This window comes from Halichoeres trimaculatus, unplaced genomic scaffold (genome assembly GCF_033239565.1).
Source record: "Halichoeres trimaculatus isolate MK-OKI-2021-1 unplaced genomic scaffold, fHalTri1.1 fHalTri1_scaffold_23, whole genome shotgun sequence".
Taxonomy (NCBI): Eukaryota; Metazoa; Chordata; class Actinopteri; order Labriformes; family Labridae; genus Halichoeres; species Halichoeres trimaculatus.
Window position 1 is genome coordinate 15791812 of NW_027437201.1, and position 17913 is coordinate 15809724.

At 39.5% G+C, this 17913-nt stretch overlaps 4 protein-coding genes across 6 annotated transcripts; 2 read left to right on the forward strand and 2 right to left on the reverse strand.

The window, feature by feature from the left end:
* The first annotated feature begins 2280 nt into the window (after positions 1-2280).
* Positions 2281-6808, forward strand: LOC141785470 (5-hydroxytryptamine receptor 3A-like). The gene is made up of 10 exons (XM_074663801.1): positions 2281-2302; positions 3884-4038; positions 4401-4445; positions 4529-4638; positions 5216-5385; positions 5469-5629; positions 5803-6010; positions 6160-6336; positions 6442-6524; positions 6602-6808. The coding sequence occupies exons 1-10, from the start codon at positions 2281-2283 to the stop codon at positions 6806-6808; spliced, it is 1338 nt and encodes a 445-aa protein (XP_074519902.1).
* A 2405-nt stretch (positions 6809-9213) lies between these two features.
* On the forward strand, positions 9214-13335 carry lrrc59 (leucine rich repeat containing 59). Of its 2 annotated transcripts, none has more exons than XM_074663769.1 (8): positions 9214-9378; positions 9502-9624; positions 9804-9863; positions 10152-10310; positions 10439-10543; positions 10628-10700; positions 10959-11150; positions 11859-13335. In XM_074663769.1, the coding sequence occupies exons 2-8, from the start codon at positions 9523-9525 to the stop codon at positions 12134-12136; spliced, it is 969 nt and encodes a 322-aa protein (XP_074519870.1). In that variant the 5' UTR covers positions 9214-9378; positions 9502-9522; the 3' UTR covers positions 12137-13335. The 2 variants fall into 2 exon arrangements, with proteins under 2 accessions (XP_074519870.1, XP_074519869.1); XM_074663768.1 differs by having other exon boundaries at positions 9215-9378; positions 11856-12743.
* A 217-nt stretch (positions 13336-13552) lies between these two features.
* Positions 13553-15927, reverse strand: nat9 (N-acetyltransferase 9). 2 transcript variants are annotated; one of them, XM_074663770.1, is made up of 6 exons: positions 15738-15927; positions 15209-15318; positions 14904-15044; positions 14739-14798; positions 14559-14653; positions 13553-14479 (listed from the first exon to the last, which is right to left on the reverse strand). In XM_074663770.1, the coding sequence occupies exons 1-6, from the start codon at positions 15812-15814 to the stop codon at positions 14330-14332; spliced, it is 633 nt and encodes a 210-aa protein (XP_074519871.1). In that variant the 5' UTR covers positions 15815-15927; the 3' UTR covers positions 13553-14329. The 2 variants fall into 2 exon arrangements, with proteins under 2 accessions (XP_074519871.1, XP_074519872.1); XM_074663771.1 differs by having other exon boundaries at positions 15710-15906.
* A 207-nt stretch (positions 15928-16134) lies between these two features.
* Positions 16135-17900, reverse strand: syt15 (synaptotagmin XV). Its single transcript, XM_074663904.1, has 7 exons — positions 17758-17900; positions 17513-17664; positions 17086-17378; positions 16823-16990; positions 16640-16748; positions 16390-16569; positions 16135-16282 (listed from the first exon to the last, which is right to left on the reverse strand). The coding sequence occupies exons 1-7, from the start codon at positions 17883-17885 to the stop codon at positions 16143-16145; spliced, it is 1170 nt and encodes a 389-aa protein (XP_074520005.1). The 5' UTR covers positions 17886-17900; the 3' UTR covers positions 16135-16142.
* Between the last annotated feature and the right edge of the window lie 13 nt (positions 17901-17913).

Genomic DNA, 17913 nt, shown 5'->3' on the forward strand with positions numbered 1-17913 from the left:
TGCACTTAATGGCAGCACCTGCTGCCATATAACTCGTAGCACTGTTGTCACACTAACTAGGTTTTCCTTCTGTCTTAATTCTTGCTTGTGTTGTACGTCGCTTTGGACAAAAGTATCTGCTAAATGAAATTGTAAACTGTAAACGTAGTGTGGGTATATGTAAAATGTAATTAATTCAAATATCATACTTCACTTATATTCCATCATCATAATACTCCGAATATTATACTAAAATTGTTAATGTACAGTGTTTTTTTGGTGATGTGTTTGATAATAGCTTTTTTTGTTAAGTTAAAAATCATGCACAGGTTCTGTGATGTCTGATAATGATATGAATCTGCATAATAATCCTTCTGTTCTTTTGCTTATGCTAGGATACATAGCACAGCATGCAAGTGTCAGGAAACCTGTATTACACATAATATATGATGCTGACATGTATATGCTGCATGATTTATAGAAGACTTAGACCACTAATCTGGAGTAAAATGTTTCTTTTTGTCAAATTTACTGAACAACTCTTAAATCCAATGCACTGGAATGTGACATGTGAGGACATAAAGGACAGGATGTGTGACTGACGGCCTGCTCGTGATCTGTGGTAGAAACAGAATAAAAAGGGAAGGTTCATCCTTTGAGTGGCAGGATTGTAAGTATTTCCCAAGTGTTTCAACTCAATCAATAAAACAACAAACACTGGACTTTTTTTCTTCCTTCTTGTCGTCTTGAACTCACCTATGCAATATATTTATTTTCAGCATAATTGATGCAACTGTTAAAAGGCTGTTAAAAGTTACAGGTTTTGCCCATTTGAGAGAATGTCTGACTTGATTGACAGACGGGAACCCTGTTGCTATTTGTAAAGAGGTTAAAGGCCCGCCTCTAAAAATATATAATGTCTATAAAACTTGACCAATGTGTGGTTGAGTTTAGCTTTTCCAAAATGGCAGCTGCTAATGATAGGTTTCAAATCTCCACTTTAAAAACAAATGGGTGATGTCACTACAAATGCGTCCATATATAGATTCTGTGGTCTGCACACAGCATAAACACTTGTGATGTCACCAATAAAATCATGAACTATTAATAGCATTATGACTAATTTTGTCATTATTTTACTGAACTATGACAATCTGTTGTACCCCTCCCTTCCCCCTTGTAATACCCTATTAAACATCTTTTCTTCAGTCGAGCCACAGCCAGCTGACCCATGACTTTGAAGCAGAGATGTTGAAAGTATTATCTCTGCTTTTTAGGAGCAAGAATGATGAGACAGTTTCTGGGCAAGAAGGATCAACAGTTTTCTTGACTTTTTATGTCATAACTTCAATCATGTTTAGTGTTCATCCATGGACAACCTGTTGTTTATGAGTTCATCTTTGGTAATCCAAGCTTGGTGATGGGTAGCATGAGTTAGAAATAAACAAAATTCATTCCTCAAATGGATTATTTCCTTCTGTTTTAAGATGAGGTGATGGTAAATACTGAAGCTTGTTAGATAGTATGAAATGCAGTGTTATCCATGTACCAGTCCCCTAAAGCAAAGACTGACATACACAGCAGGCAGTCAGCTGACATATACAGCTCTTTGAAAGTATATTACGTATGTTGTTTTTTCAATTTGTTTTACATTCAGTCCATATGAGCTGATATCAATTAGAAACTTTCCACAGTTCCTGGATTCACCACATCCTGCATCTTTCTTCACTACAAGTTTCAATAATTTATCAGTGGGAGATTAATGTAGGGGAGACTGGGTATGGTTGCAACACTTTTTGCTTCAGCACCTCCAACTCACTGATTTTTTAAGTCAGAGTTCTCAAACTTTAATGCAAAGTACCCACAAGTGTTAACAACAAATGGCACCAATTCAAACCTCTGCAAGAATATCACAGACCTCACCAGGTGACGTCAAATACACAGTGGTGCTTTGTTACAACCTACCCCACTACCAGGGTAGGTTGTAACACATGCTGGGGTAGGTTGTAACAGTTAGAAAAAAAAGCAAAAACAGAGGCCGCGCCCCTCAAAAAGAGTTTTATTTTTTTTTATTATAGAAAAATCCAGAACAATCTCTCTGTCTGTGACTGATCGTAAAGCAACATAACAACATATCTTTAATCAAAGTAACAATAGTGACAAATGGTTGTTGGGAATGGTGACCTTTTTTTTTGTAGTGCAACATTTCCTCCTGCACCTCAGAGAAAACCCTGCTGCTGCTCCAGTAACCTACACTGGGACATCATTGGACCCTCAGCTTCTGCAGTGATTTGTAGGAACATGGCAGACCCCACGTGCCTTTGTGAGTGCTCTGACTGACTTACTGTTGTGTCTTTTACTTGTGACTTCATCAGATGCTTTTTTTTTAAAAGCATCTGCAGGCACACCTCTGTCAGTTTGTCTTTTTCACTGCCCAGACATTATGTAACATTATTAAAACCAATGAAATATTCTCAGTTGTGGGGATGCAACACTTTTTAAATCTGTGTTACAACCCACCCCACCCCTGTCAGCCAGTGTTTAGCTCGCTGTATAAGCATAGTGGATTGAGATTAGCATGGGAAAAATGCATCACATTTTGCCAGATATAAGTCAAATGGTTTTTATCTGGAATAGTACTAGTACTAAACAAAATTTAGTCTTCGTCAAAAAATTTACTTTCCTACCTCAAAATCTGTTTCTTTTTCCTCTCTGTCTCAATCTGCACGCACCTGTTTCCAGCCCGTACAGTCACCATGTGTGATAATGTGTGTGGGTAAATATTGAAATGATCATGTGACTCCTATCTTATCCCTGATTGGTGGAATTGGTGGTGTCACAACTCTCCCCATGTTTCAACGATACCTGGTCTCCCCTATGTCAAAAAGTTTTTGTTTTTTGAGGCCCGCTGTGTATATGCACAAAACAAGATCATATCTGAACACTGTACAATGTAGATTATTTAAGTTTCACCTCCAAACCGACCACAGTTTTACAGAGTGATAATAAACCGGTGTCAAATTAGGGTGAAAAATTTACAGCAAACAGGGGAAAGGAAATCACTTTTAACCCCCTTAGACCGCAGGAGGACAATCTTTAGAAACGTCCCTTCACAGACTTTGTCAGAGGCGTGGATCAAATTCAGGTTCATTCTCTTTAACTTCACGTCACTCTGCTCTGTTTCAGTTTAACCAAAACACTTCATAAACAGAGAGTGAGTTTGGGGGTTTCATTGGCTCTTGGGAAAGAAAACTGATTTGACCACAGGTCAATAACTGAAGGTCTTGATGGAAATCAGAAGCTTTGATGCATTAAGTGGTTTTTGTTAAAATGATGACTGTTACAGGAACTTGCCCTGCCCTCCTCTAGCATAAAGAAGAGTTATTGTTTAACAGACAAACATTTTCAGAAAGGATCAGGATGCTGACGGCTCTCAGAAAGCTTCCATCATCATGATGCTGACATGTTTCTTCTTTCTTCTTCTGTTCACAGGTGAGCTAACACAGTCCAGAATGATGCATGCAGATTTATGGAAGTGTTTTGTGATTCTCATGGATGACTGATAAAATCAGAGAAAACTTCAGTGTTAGCAGAGCAGCTCTGAGATGCTCTTCCTTGTAGGAAGTTCCCTCAGCCTTCCTGTTAAAACTGTTTCTTTGTGAAATTTTGAGTTTCAGGGTTTGAGAAGTTGAATGTGATGCTAGTGTAGACCATTGAATTCAAGGACAAAAGTCAGTTTAAATCACAACTATGGGAAATCATGCTTTGTGATTAGTTTGCAAATTGGTCTTACTTTGATCTGAACTTTTCAAAAATAATAGTTGTTGGTGTCTTTTTATCGCCAATTTGCTAACTTTAGGGTTAACTCTGTAAAAGCTAATGTGTCCTGATCTTTTCACTTTAGATTCAGCACTATCTCAATGCACTTATCGAGATGTTGTCCAACATCTGAACCTGACCAAGAAGAAAGATTTGTGGACCCTGACTCAGCCTGTTAACAACATATCGGAGCCGTTAAAGTTACAGCTAGATGTGCTGCTCTACGCAATTCTGGAAGTGGTGAGAGCTCATGTCTGTCTCCTTTTCTTTGACAGAATATTACAAAACAACAAGTTACATTTATGATCATTTGTGTCATTAGCCAGTGAGCTACAGCTCGTTTCAGTGTTAACAGCATTTTTGGAGATATGGATATTGTTAATGCACCACTGTCCCCATTAGGCTGTGTGCTGTAGAGCACGCCAAGACGCTTTGAAAGAATTATCCACTTTTTGTTTGCTGATGGCACATCAGTGCAAGAACTTAATGTATTTTCCTCTTTTTGTTCAAACAGTCTGATGAACTTTAATTTCTCCACACACGTCCTTACTTTGTTTAAACACTTAAAGTAAAATGATTCACAGACATCCCTTTTTTCCCAGAATGAGAAGGACCAGCGTTTTGAGTCCTACATTTGGGTTGATGTGGTGAGTCTCAGAGCAGTCACTTTTCACTTCATCAATGATTTTTCTTTTTGATAAACTGACTTTTTCTCTTTTATCCCCTGTAGACATGGAGGGATAAATTCCTTTCGTGGAATAGTTCTGAGTTCTGTGGTATTGACAAGATAAATATCCCTACGACATCTGTGTGGACACCAGATTTAACTATTGCAGAAATGTAAGTTTGAAGAAGTGCATTCTGTCACACCCACAGATCCAAATATACTCTTTAAGACAGTTAACTTCTGACATATTACATGCTCCATAGTTGTCCTGTGGTGCTGACCAAAGTGCTAAACACTTAAAACTTAAGTGAACCTAAAGGTGCCTGACATTAAAAAAATAAAATTAAATTAAAAAAATAAAATAAAATAATAATAATAATAATAATAAAAAAAATAAATAAATAATAATAATAATAATTATATATATATATATATATATATATATATATATATATATAATATCAGTATTCAAGTCGGAAGAAAATGACTTATGAATGCACAATGACTGTTATTTGACTTAATCAGGTCAAATAAATGAATTGTGACAACATGATTCCACGCCTAATAGTTCAGTCCAGACTGAAGACTGAGGGAGCTCGGGAGTCTGCATTTATATGATACAGAAAAATACGTCAGCAACCTTAACTTAAAACATGGAGTGTGATTTATTAAAAAAAAATACATTACTTCTACTGATCAAAAATTCTCTTTTTGTGTAAAGTCTAATATTTTGTGTTTGTTCTCATACAGGACTGAGAAGGACAAGGCTGGTCCGAGCCCTTATCTGAAGGTCTTTAGCGATGGTGATATGTGGCTGAGGGAAGACATGGTCGTGGTCAGCACTTGCAGGATGCATGTTTTCAAATTTCCCTTTGACACTCAGAAATGCAACCTCACCTTTAAGTCCATAATACACTCTGGTAAGCCCCTCACCGTCTGTCTCACATAAACTTTTCCTTTGACTGATGAGATAACCAATTCTTTTGTTTTGATCCCACAACAGACGAGAGCATAAAGCTTTCTCAGTCCGGTGATAATCAGAGGATTACAGGTTGGTCTCAAAAACTGATGCAGTCCAAGACTGAGTGGGAGTTCATCAACATGACATCTTCCATCCAAAATGAAGATAATTTTGATATCAATCAAAGCATGGTTGTTTACACTGTAAGTATTTGTGTATACAGGCAAACACTGATCAAGAGTCTTGTATAGCTTTTGTTTCATTGTTACACAAAGGAAGTCTTGTTGCGACCTATGTGTTATAAAATACCTGTTACAGCTGCATTTTTAGTCCAAGCCTTACTTAAGCTCTGACCCGGTTGTACATAATCTTACAGATCACCATGAAGAGGCGACCCATACTCTACATCATCAACTTCATCCTACCTGTCCTGTTGCTCTGGTCTCTGGACTTGGCCTCCTTCATGATGCCAGAAGACGGTGGGAAGGTGGGCTTTAAGATCTCTGTGCTGCTCGCTGTCATATTGATGCAGCTCCTTCTGAACGAAATCCTGCCTGCCTCTTCTGACAGGATTCCTCTGATTGGTGAAGAAACTTACCTTCTTTTTCTTTAATGTGCTATAATAGGATGTGATTCCCTTGTGTAAATGGTTTTACTCTTATTTGTTGTGTTAAAAAAAAAAAAGGGGGTCTGACTTTTTACTTTATACCTTTGTGCTTCTGTCTGTCCCTAGTGGCATTCTGCATCAGTATTTTTGGTTTGATGATGCTGAGCCTGCTGGAGACAATCCTGGTGATATGCCTGATGGGGAAAGACTCTGCACCCAAAGACAAAGAGGAAGATAACCAAAACCTGAGTGAGGAGAGTGTGGAAAAAGAAGGCAGCACCAAATTATGTAGCTGTTTTAGAGGTGAGAGTCATTACCACAGACTTTAGCTGCCGTCTGAGTTCTCTCATACATTAACATAACCTGTGCTAGGATCTTATTATACCAACCTGTCTGAATATTTTTCAGGCCTTGAACTGGTTCCTTGTGCTTCCACCTCTGATTGGCCTTCTGGTGAAACTTCATCTGAACTGCTGCAGGTTGAAAAAGAGGTCAGGATTACACCACATGAAAGTTCATTGATTCAGTACCTGTTCTCTAACCACAGATCATTTCATATCTTCTCCAGGTGAGCCACAAACAGCTGTCAGAGGGACCCAATGATGAGGAAAACAGTGTGATCAAAGTGTTGTCTCTGCTCCAGAACATGTTAGACACAAATAAGACCCGCTACTGGACCAGACTGGCCCAAAGAATCCACAAGGTTTTCATCATCTTCTACCTGCTGACTGTTGCTTTGTTAACCTTTATGTTTTATAACTGGACAAAGGAGTAACTGGGTAAACTTAACACCCAGTTAAGATATATGATGGACTTTGATGACCTCCCTTCAGCCTTATTAACTTACTGAGGTTTTGCTGAAATGTTTTTGGACCATTGCAATAGTGTTAGTTCAGCTTTCACAAAACTTTTACATTTTTATTTATTTATTAATTTTTTTTTACAAACTTGAGACATTTTTCCACAAATCTTATTTTATAGTTCTCAGTCTGATTTCTGACTTTTTGACACAGATTTAGGGATGTGTTTACAGATTTTTTTGTCTTACTGAGGAATGCTGAAATGCTAAGATGATCTTCACCTCGAACACAAATTAGTTTTAGTTCAATTTGTGTAGAATTTAATTTTTTTCTGACATTTGGTTTCATTTCTTGCTTTTTGCCCCCTTTTTAACGTCGGACATTATTGATACAGATTTAGGATTTTTCTTCCCATTATGAAAAGTTTTTTTTTTCTGTCCAATTTGTAGTGCATTTTAAAAAACATTTAGCTGTCTTTTTTCTTATAGATGTAAAACATTTTTTTTTAATCAAAGATATAGTTTGTATAAACATATTTATGTTTTTACAACAAGTTCAAGGCTTTTTTTTTCTTTGCTCCACCAAAATAGTTGTTTTATTTCTCTACTAATTGAAACTTTTTCTTCATAAGTTTGAGATTTGTTGTCTTACAAACATCAGTCTTTCATTTTTGATAATTGGTAACGTAGTTCTAAAAATAAAGTTATAAACATTAGTAACTTCATTCTAACAAATTTATACAATGGCCTTAGTATGCCATCCATATCTCACATAATGTTAGTACTTTACAATCTAATTATATTGTAATATTATACTTCACTCATATTTAGTACTTAATTCATCTATGAAGCAGATATTGTGAAATTGTAAATGTACAGTGTTTTGGAGTGGTGGTGATGTGTTTTATTATAGATCTTGTTCAGTCAAAATCATGTATGCTACACATACTGCTATCCTTACCTCCTTTACAAAGTCAATATTAAATATGCAACCATGGTGCTTTAGGAATTCAGTTGTCACAGATAACTATGATAGAATACAAAGTATAGCATGTAGGTGTTGGTAAATGTGTATTACATATATTAACTGATGCTGACATATATTTGATGCATGCATTATAGGAGATGCAGAATAAGTCTCTTTGTAAAAATGTTTTACTTTCTTGTCAGAATAAGTGAAGGACCCTCAGTTTCAATGCACTCGAGTGTGACATGAGAGGACATAAAGGATAGGATGTGTGATTGGCAGCCTGCTCAAAATATTTAGTAAAAAACAGAAATGAAGAGGGAAGGATTGTAACTGTTGATTTAAACAATAAAACAACGCATGCTGATTTATTTCCTCTGTTTAATTTTTGGTATTTTATCCTGCCATACAATTTCATATTCATTTGGCTGTTTGTTGTTGTAGGACAGGGAAGAGGGAATCATTGGCCAGCAGAGGGAGCAGTCCAGGGCTGCAGGCTGTATATTAGTTGGTCCATCCTTGTTTCCAACAAAAAGTCTGATTGGGCATCTCACTCAAGATTTTATTGTAAATAGTGTCTTTCATCATCATTTAAAAGATATAGTAAGTCTCTTGTGTTTGCTTCAAGATAATGTAAGTTAAAGAAGGTTTCAGGGATACTAAGCTGAAATCGCAAAGGATGTTATAGAAGAGTTGCTGCTGGGTATAGATGGATAGTATTACTGTCTTCCATACATTTGTTTGTCATGTTTTAAACTTTAATAAGGCTTTCCACAGTGATTCAAATATCCAACCACCCAACAATCAAGTTACATGTTTTTAATATTTTTATCCATTAAAGCACAGGCAGGCACAAGTGACTTTCTTCTCCTTCTTCTTCTTCTTCTTCTTTTTTTTTGTGAAGCTTCATATCCACCTCAAAAACAATCACGGAATAAGTCTTCCTCAGGGACCTGTGGGTGAACCAGTTTGTCTACCAGAGCATAAGTAGTTTATTTCTGTCTTCCACTTATGTGGCTACTGTCATTAATGACCCCTCTCGTGATTTCTTATGCACTATTCTCTTGTTTTCCATTTCTTTCCTGGAATCACTTGTAACTTTCCTTCATAGCTGCATCAAATGATAAAGTTATGTGGTAACAGAAGCTGGTGACTATTTCTAAGACACCATTTCATAATAAGATACTGTCATTATTATGACTTAGTATCTCATTACAATGATTAACCAACTACTTTTTCTTTAAATTTTTTCAACTAATTGAAACGGACTTCCATACAGTACTGTTTTGATTGTAGAGGGATGTAAAAAGTCACTCCCTTGTCACTGCATGTGCTGTAGTTATGTATTTGTGGGCGGTTATGCCACCTCCGGGGCTGCAGGTGGCGCTATTTGCTACAACGTCACCGCGTTGTGGCTCAATCCGTGACGTGGATTTTCATTGAGGCAGCCAGTGCTTCCAAAATAACAGACTCACCAACGTGTCAGAGCATTTCTAATAACTTTATTTCTACAATAAGGACCGGTCTTTTCTTCGTCTGCCACAGCGTAAACACTCCTGCGTCTCAACTTTTATAACAGGTGAGAAAATGATGCAAAACGTTGTTGTTAAAAGATGGTTTCTAGGTCTATGCTTGTCCAAAGTAAACACTGTTAGAGAAAATCAACCAGTTAAAATGTGTATTCCTCACTTAAACTCCGCAGGGTGTTTCCACACTGTCCAGAATGAGTAAAAACAGCAAAGTGCTGAACCTAAAGGATAAAATCAGTGGGAATGAGGCGGACTTGAGCCTGAGTAACCTCACTGAGGTGCCAGTCAGAGAGCTGGTGAGTCACATATGTTACATAAGGCTAAATGTGATAAAACTTTACATTTATCACACTGTATTAATTAACCTTCACTTAAACTTCAAGCTGTGATGATTTGTTTGCAGTTTCTTTCGTTATTTTCTTTGTTATGGTTTTGAAGAGCTGCTAAAGTGATGTGCTGTGATTCACCCCAACAGGCGTTTTTCACCAAAGCCACTGTCCTGGACTTGTCATGCAACAACATTACCTCCCTACCGGTAAGTACAGAAACAATCCTGCTATACTGGTTACAATCTTCACTCCACAAATCTCTGGTCGGGTAAAAAAAAATATATCTTAGTGTTTCAGAATGGATACTTTTATCTGTATTTCTGTAAATGTTTGCTAATACACCAGTGTTATTTGGGACTCTGTGATACACTTGTGTTAAGCTGAAACAGTCCCTGACATCCAGCGCTTTTTTTGTATCCGAGGTTGACTACTCTCCACATCTCTACCTGCAACTTCTACTGCATTGTTTCTGCTTCTTTGTTTCTTGAACGTAGCCAGAGTTCTGCAACCTGACACACCTGGTGAAGATAGATCTCAGTAAAAATCAGCTCACCTGTCTGCCAGATGACCTGGGGAACCTGATCAACCTCCAGCATCTGGATCTATACAACAACAAGCTGACTGCTCTTCCTGTTAGCTTCTCTCAGCTCAGAGTGAGTGCCTCAAAAAAACTCTTACTCATAAAACAAATGCTTCATGAGTAGGCAACAATAATGTCTCTGTTGTATAAATACAAGCTTTTTATGATTTGACTGTTTACCTGTTTTCTCTATGATCTCAGAGTCTGAAGTGGTTGGACCTGAAGGATAACCCACTGGAGCCTGTTCTGGCCAAGGCAGCAGGAGACTGCCTGGATGAGAAGCAGTGCAAACAGTGTGCCTCCAAGGTGAAAGAAAGAGCAAATCCGAGAAATAAAGAGGACAAATATGAGGTCTGCGGAATCCATCACTAAAGATTATTTCCTTTTCAGGTCCTGCAGCACATGAGAGTGATCCAGGATGAGGTAGATCGTGCACGAGAGAAACGCTTATTGAGAGAAAAGGGTAAATAAATAAATCTATCTCCTTATAAAATCTTCAGATGCCTTTGCTAAACCAAAACATTCATGTAGCTTAAGAATTCTTTCCATATGTCCTTTTTATATTTCAGAGGTTTTTCAGCTGAGAATTTAATAAATGGAGTAACGAATTTATGGCAGGAATGTTGTCAAACATTTTCTAAAATATAGCCCCGCTTCAAACAAATATGACATTGATCTCTCCACATCTCGTCTAAACAAATTTATTCTCATCATCACTCAGAGCTGGAGAAGAAGAAGGAGGCAAAACAAAGGGAGCGAGAGGCCCGAGAAAAGGAGGCTCGTAAACGGGAGAAGGCAGAGGAGAAGGAGAAGAGGAGGAAAGAGTATAACGCTCAGGTGGCAGCTGCTGCCGCACGGGAACAACAGAAGAAGAAGAATGAGGAGAAGAAGAAAAAGAACGGACAGGCAGCAGGTGGGGTGAAAGTTCTGAATCATCATGCTCCTCTTAAAGGAACATTTCAACCTGTCTTAGAGTTAAAGTTCACCTCTACCAACAACTGATACGGCTTGTGTTTGGCTTTGAGATGCCAAAGGGAGAATTGCCACATCATTATATGTTCAGAATGAGAGGTGCTGGTTTAGCTTAGTGGTCAAAGCATGCATGCAGGACACAGGGGCTACAGACCTTAAAGCAGCAGCTGCTGGCTCGATTCCCAGCCACCACTCTTCACTGCATCCTGTCTTTCTTCCGCTGTCCTGCCTGACCAAGGCAAAGCAGAAAGACATCTGACTTTAAAGACATGTAGATTTTTTTAAACAATCCTGACCTCTCAGTTCTGAGATTATCAGATTAAAGAATAGAAAAAAGAACATAAGAAAAAAGAATAGAAAAATGATTGATAAGTAAAATCAGACTCACATTTGATCAGCAGCTGCCAAATTGGTATCATATTTATGAGCTCTGTTCTTGCTTCCTAAAAAACAGGATAAGATGAGGATTTAATTTATTTGTTTTCTGGGAAGAATGTTGTTTATTTCTCCCCTGTTTTGATCTACAGAGCATTTTTATGTCCTGAATCCCAGATTTGTGTAGAATCTATCAAGGCTCAAACAAACACAATGTTTTGTGCTTTAAAAATTTGTCCTGATCTAAAGTCCCTTTATCTTTTCACCACAGCAGATAAAAAGGTCGTTATATCAGCGCCAAAACCTCAACGCTCTCTCATCGGCCTCCTCTTCAAGCTCCTCCTCCTGCTTTGTCTGGGATTGGCAGGAGTTGCCGCTGCATGCCGGCTAACTGACCTGCAGAAGGAAGCCATGTGCGTGCCGGTCAACATCGCTGTGGATGACGGTCTCTCCTGGGTCAAAGAGCAGGAGGGTGTGGTCAGACAGCTGGTGGCAAACCTGTCCGCTGCAGCAAAGGAGTTTCTGGAATCTGCTCAAGCATCAAAGAATTAAAACTATCATCTGTCTCCGTCAGAGCTGCAGGTTTTTCTCCCTGACCTGTAAATATTTTTCTTTTTTGAATGTGTTGAAATCATGAGTCTCATGCAGACGTTCTCCTGCATCCTCTCGCCCTGTTGGTGGAGCTGGAGGTGGGCGGGTCAGTGCAGGAAATGAAGGGGGTGGACAGATGTGTTCAAATCATCTTAAATTCCTATGGAATTGTTGTCACTCTTGTACCCTCTTTGTACTACAGCCTGTTTTGTAAAAAATAAACGCACCTTGAATGTCTCCCTGCTGACCATGTTCGCACTTTGACCTCCGCCCTGAGTTGGTGTTTGTCTGCGTGCAGCTCATGGGAGCTTTGGGAGGATTTGAGCGATATAAAGTGAAATGTCAGGTTGCCCTGTCCGTGCTGCACTAAGGTGTGGAGTCACATATTAAGTGCCAGTGTGAGTCGTGCTTCAGCCAGTGATGGATGTGCCAGTCTGAGCATGTGCAGTGAGTGTAAAGCTCACTCATCTGTGATCTCCTCCTTAAGATTAAAATCAGTGAAACCAGCAAAATCCCACAGTTTATCCAAGGTGTAACTATCTGAACTACAGACAAGAAAGAGACAAGAACCTTTTACTGTTTCAGAAATAACTACAAGCCTGTTATGTTTCTGCTCAGATATGCCAAAGAAGCTTAAAAAACGAGAAATTATTAGCCCTGTTATGATACTCTATTCAGAAAACGTGGTGCTATCCTCTAAAAATCCAAACTGAGCATCAGATTTTATTTAAACTCTAAAAGTCATATGTATCTATTCGCCTCAAAATCTGGTACCACTCAGGCTCTACTGTGTGCACATACTGTACAAAAAGGACCAAACTCATGAACCTTTTAGCATGTGTTAGCTTATCTGCGCCAAACACTTTAACACCCTTTGTAAACTCTTACTGTTGTGTTTTGGACCAGTTTACGTTGTGTTTTTAAGATCCCTTCACTCATTTCTTTCAAATGTTTCTGCAAAGTAATGAGAAGACTCCTCAACATGAGGATGCAGGATCCAGTGAGCATCAAGTGTGCAGCAGTTCTGTTAATTTCAGAACAAATCTATTTAATGAGAACTTGAATTTGCACCTCAATGGCATTACAGTAAACAGTATTATTTTGTTGTTTCTTTTTTCCAGGTGGTATTTCATGCAAAAAACAGTGGTATGGCCCTTTAAGAGCACTGCAGCTCTAACTGTAATTACAGGTGTTTGTTTCAAACTAGCCATCCAAAGTCTTGAAGTCTTTCCCTTTACAATTTTTTTTTATCTGTTGGACAAATTCATGTCATAAAACGGTTTCTGTTAAAGATCTTTTCATTTAACTCATCGCTCTTTCATCATTGGGGTGTTTTTGTGCCTAAAGCAGCCTTTGCTGCTGTGGTTCTTGTACAGCTCTGTGCATGCTCAAACATTGTCAGCATTAATAAATGGCTATGCACTGAAACATGTCTGCACTTTGAATCTGCTCTGTTGGAAAATTCTGTTCAAGAAAAGGATTTTAGATCCAAAACAGATTAATTAATAAGTATCAAGAAGGACTCTAAATGATTTTTCTTTAAGGAAGTAACACTCATATCTGATTCTCCCGTTTATGGAACAGGAAACAGTTCACTGTGGTTTGTGAGGACACCAGAAGAATTAGGAGCTTCCTTTTCACGTTGGTGCAATATGATAGTCGTTCAGTAAAGCTGCCGTTTGTTTCTGCTGGTAAAAAGAACATTAAGATACATATAGCAGACTTCTGTGGCAATTAAGTAACATGAGACAGGTTTCTAATGTAATGCACAAAAGATGTGTTTCATTCATTAGGAGGCAGTAACCAAATGGAAACTGATTTCTGTGCAGCAGCATTTCAAACACCCTGATGTTGTGTAAAAAGATATTAGCACAAATTACACAGTTTGTAATATTTTTCGATCCTTTAATGGATGAACGAACACCCTCATATATTGTGCTGTTGTTTTTGTCGTTTCATGGTTTCCCCACTGTAAAACAACCAACGAGAGACTGATGCAACATCCTTCTGCACAATAAAAATTTCAGTTGGTCCTCAGGGTTGCATCTCTGTTCTGCAAAAGTGTGTGTTATCACACACCAGCTTTGGGCTTTAGATTTCCTCCCCCTATGTGCAGAATTCTCTCCTTTATGTCTGGATTTGAGTGCAGCTCTCTCACAATGAAAAAAGTTCCTGTCTGTTGCTGCAGGTCTGTCTGTAGTCCCCCTCCTTCATGTCCGCCGTGTCATCCAGCAGCCTCTTTCTCACAGTCTCATCCACCATCAGCACCAGAGTCACCTCTTTGAACACGTTACACACAGACACCTGTGACAGACAAAAAGACAAAGGTTAGATTCACCCTTACATTCAGACACCCCACACTGAGGTTATGTGATCTCTTTACCTCCTGGAAGTGGAGTTTCTTGAACATGGAGATGCTGATCTTGTTGTCTAGTCCGATTTTCACTTCAAACTTTTTCACCCCAAGTTTTGTGACTCCTGGTGAGAAGCAACAGAGCAATTCACTCAGAGAAATTGACATGTTTTCAGAAAATACTCCATTTGGCTTGTGCGATATTCTCACCATAGCACATCATCATGCTGGTCACCTCTTTCCCAATTCCCTTTCCTCTGTAAGTGGGCTCTGTGAAAGCAAGGGTGTGTAAGCGTCAGGAAATGTCTCACACAACAGGAGCAATCAAAGATGTTCATACTCGACATTTTGCTCATGAGAAATATTGATCCTCACCTGCTATCATGACCTCCAACTCAGCCAAGGACAGGTCTGTGGGGTCAGTCAGGAAGATGTTGACATCCCCTACCATACACTGCTCCTCTTCTACACTGCTGTCTCCCCATCGCTGCTTGTCCAAGATAATGAAGGTGCACTCTGAAAGATGCATAAATGACACATAGATATTATAAATTTTATGAGTAAAAAAATCCAAACTAGGGTGTGTGTGAATTTAGGAAGCTCTGAACAACATTTTTCATCCTGAAGACTGTCTGAAGGTGTCATTTTTTTGTGTTCAGGTCTTATTGATAACTCCTTACTGTCATCATCTTCCCTCCAGCTCTTTGCCATATCGTACTCCTGCTCCAGGGTCAGCGGCTCTGAAGCCGTCAGCTGCTGCAGCTCAGGAGACTTCATCCACTCGTGATATCTGAAACAGGGGGACAAGTTAATAGGGAAAAAAAACTTCTGCATATATAAATACTGATCTGCAAAAACATTTGAATAATTCTAAGATTTATTTTTTACAGGATCCACAATAGATACCTCTATACTTTTACAATTTTCTTACATACCTAATTTTTACAGAAATGTTTCCTTAGCAAGCTTTACAAACTTTCAAAATAAAAGCTTTGAGCATCACTTCAATCTTGCAGCTTAGCTAGCTAGCTATGCTATGTGTTATAAACTAACGCTGGCTATGCTAATCTATATTATGATACATCGTGAATACACTAAAAGCTCAACTGTCAAGACTGTACACTAGAAGATGAAAAATAAATCAATAAAAAAAGCTAGATATAAGGGACTTTGATGCTCACGTGTCAAACAGACAGCTGTTCGTGTTACCTTGGCACGTGCTCTTCGGTATAAGGAACCAACACGACTTTGTTACCCTCCAGTAAAGTGTTCTCGTTTATCTTCATGGTCAAAAAAAATCGTAAACAACACAAATAAACGCTTGAAAGACAAATTAATGTTTCTGTCCGTGCATATTTTCACTCACTTCCTGTTTACACTCGGTGGTTCAAACTGCGGCTGCGTCAACTGACAGAAAGTGAGAGGGCGCTGCCTGCTGGACGAACTCAGAAAGTTTTTCAAAACTAGAGAAGGACTATTCAAAAGTCTCTATTCAAAATAGTCATAAAAAGTTTATGTAACAAAAAAGCTTCACTGAAATGGATTAATTGATAACATCTATCTTTTATTGTTGTAAAAATGTTTGTATGTGTACATCATATGGGTTTTATAGTGTTATGTGGCTCTGCTAAGTCTGTGCCACAGCTTAATTGCCTCCTGTGGTGCGTTGACCATGTCCATCCAGTGCTTCAGCTGCTGGCCTCTGGCATACATGAAGGGACCCAACACCAGCACACCGAGCAGGGCTGGAGGCTCTGGGAGAAAAGGAAAAAAAAGAGTATAATTTTATTTCCAGTGCTGAAATAAAGAATGAACACAGCCCGCATTGAAGCAGGTTAATAAGAGCTGTGAACCCTCTCACCTGAGCAATTGTCGTTTGGCTCCTGCAGTTCAATCCTGAGACAGGCCTCGTCCAAGTGCTGTGCTCTGAGTTTAAAGGTCATCCTGTAGTTGAAACTTGGGTTGAAACCTTTCACCACACAGCTGCGCTTTATTTTCACCACTTGGGTGTGAATCTGCAAGCTCACCTGGGCACACACACCTGAAAAACACATAGATACTGGATTATTTTCATCACCAACAATGTTGTTCATGATCATACGACCACATACCTGTTTCTGTCTGCAAGTGTAGTCCTCGGGCCCTCAGGACCACCACAGAGAGGCGCTGCAGACCTGGACTGTAGCTGAGGGATATCTGCACATCACCTTGCTCTGAACACTGACACAGATAAAAGATGACAGACTTCAAGCTTTAAATCTTGAATTCATGCGTGAACATTATATGTTATGTACCTGTGTGTCATCCTCTGTCTCCAGGTCCCTCCACAGCACCCTGCCAGCCTGACCCAGCTCCCCCTCCAGAGGAAACAGCACCCTGCCCACAGCGTGGCGTTTGCCATCTTGCTCCACACTCAGCACACACACACTCAGTGTCCCCTGGGGTACACACACTCCTGACACCTGAGAGGAGTCAATGGAGAGTGTATTTTCATTTTCTGAGTCTTCTCTTCTTCTTCCCAGCAGATGTGTAAAAGCGTAATGTTCTATATCCTTACCTGGAAAACAAAGCAGTCATTGAACTCAGGGTCGGGCCCCGTGCCTCGGGCCTTGGCCTGACGGGGCCGCCGGTCATCAGGGAGAAGCCGGAGCTCCACTAGTGTCACATTTCCATGGAAGCGAGGAGGAAGGTTACCAAGGCGGAGCAAAGAGACCACCAGCTGCTCACTGCCGTGTCGATACTCCACAGAGAAGCAGAGGCGGGTGGCCATGCCAGGGGGAGGGGCCACGACAACCTCATTTAGAGGAGCCGAGTAGAGACCAGCCAAGACTTTCCCCACTGGGTACCATCCTGATGGAGACGAGGTTCATTGTCACTTCGGAAATCTAAATATCTTTAGCAAAAATGCATCTTACAGTTCTCAAATCTTGCTCATGATGTTTTCAGAATTATCTTATGTTGTAATAACAGCAATAAAGACTCACCGCTGACAGACAGTGATCCTCGATGATCCAGCATGGTCCTCCTCCATGCATCCATCTTTAACTCCTCTATGTTTTCCTCCTGCTCATTTTCCAGTTCAGTCTGGTTTTGTGTCATAAAGCGAGGAGGTAAGGTGAAAGGGATCTCACTGGGCCTTTCACACAGGACAAGAAGAGTTAGAAAGACCTTCTGTGTGCAATTACTGATTTCCTACTTAAGTTTTGTTTTTTGTTTGCATGGTACCAACGTGGTCCAGGAGCTCTGGGACACCAGGATCACAGGAGGAGAGCATGCGGGCACTGAAGGTGCTGCAGAGGGCAGCTCCTCATAGTGACCCTGAGCCTTCTTCCTCCTCCTCCATAGACAGTAAACCATCAGAGCCAGCAGCAGGAGGAAAAGGAGA

What these genes read in the sequence shown, in the direction of transcription:
- syt15 (XM_074663904.1), bottom strand. Translation starts at nt 17,885, where the DNA reads ATGGTTTACTGTCTATGGAGGAGGAGGAAGAAGGCTCAGGGTCACTAT. An exon ending in TCCCAGAGCTCCTGGACCAC is followed by an intron (nt 17,665 to 17,757) that starts GTTGGTACCATG and finishes CCTGTGTGAAAG; the next exon opens with GCCCAGTGAGATCCCTTTCA. An exon ending in AGACAGAGGATGACACACAG is followed by an intron (nt 16,749 to 16,822) that starts GTACATAACATA and finishes TATCTGTGTCAG; the next exon opens with TGTTCAGAGCAAGGTGATGT.
- nat9 (XM_074663770.1), bottom strand. Translation starts at nt 15,814, where the DNA reads ATGAAGATAAACGAGAACACTTTACTGGAGGGTAACAAAGTCGTGTTG. An exon ending in ACCGAAGAGCACGTGCCAAG is followed by an intron (nt 15,319 to 15,737) that starts GTAACACGAACA and finishes CCCCTGTTTCAG; the next exon opens with ATATCACGAGTGGATGAAGT. An exon ending in GTTGGAGGTCATGATAGCAG is followed by an intron (nt 14,799 to 14,903) that starts GTGAGGATCAAT and finishes TTGCTTTCACAG; the next exon opens with AGCCCACTTACAGAGGAAAG.
- lrrc59 (XM_074663768.1), top strand. Translation starts at nt 9,523, where the DNA reads ATGAGTAAAAACAGCAAAGTGCTGAACCTAAAGGATAAAATCAGTGGG. An exon ending in TTAGCTTCTCTCAGCTCAGA is followed by an intron (nt 10,311 to 10,438) that starts GTGAGTGCCTCA and finishes CTATGATCTCAG; the next exon opens with AGTCTGAAGTGGTTGGACCT. An exon ending in AAAGAACGGACAGGCAGCAG is followed by an intron (nt 11,151 to 11,855) that starts GTGGGGTGAAAG and finishes TTTTCACCACAG; the next exon opens with CAGATAAAAAGGTCGTTATA.
- LOC141785470 (XM_074663801.1), top strand. Translation starts at nt 2,281, where the DNA reads ATGGCAGACCCCACGTGCCTTT. An exon ending in CCTACATTTGGGTTGATGTG is followed by an intron (nt 4,446 to 4,528) that starts GTGAGTCTCAGA and finishes TATCCCCTGTAG; the next exon opens with ACATGGAGGGATAAATTCCT. An exon ending in GATTTAACTATTGCAGAAAT is followed by an intron (nt 4,639 to 5,215) that starts GTAAGTTTGAAG and finishes GTTCTCATACAG; the next exon opens with GACTGAGAAGGACAAGGCTG.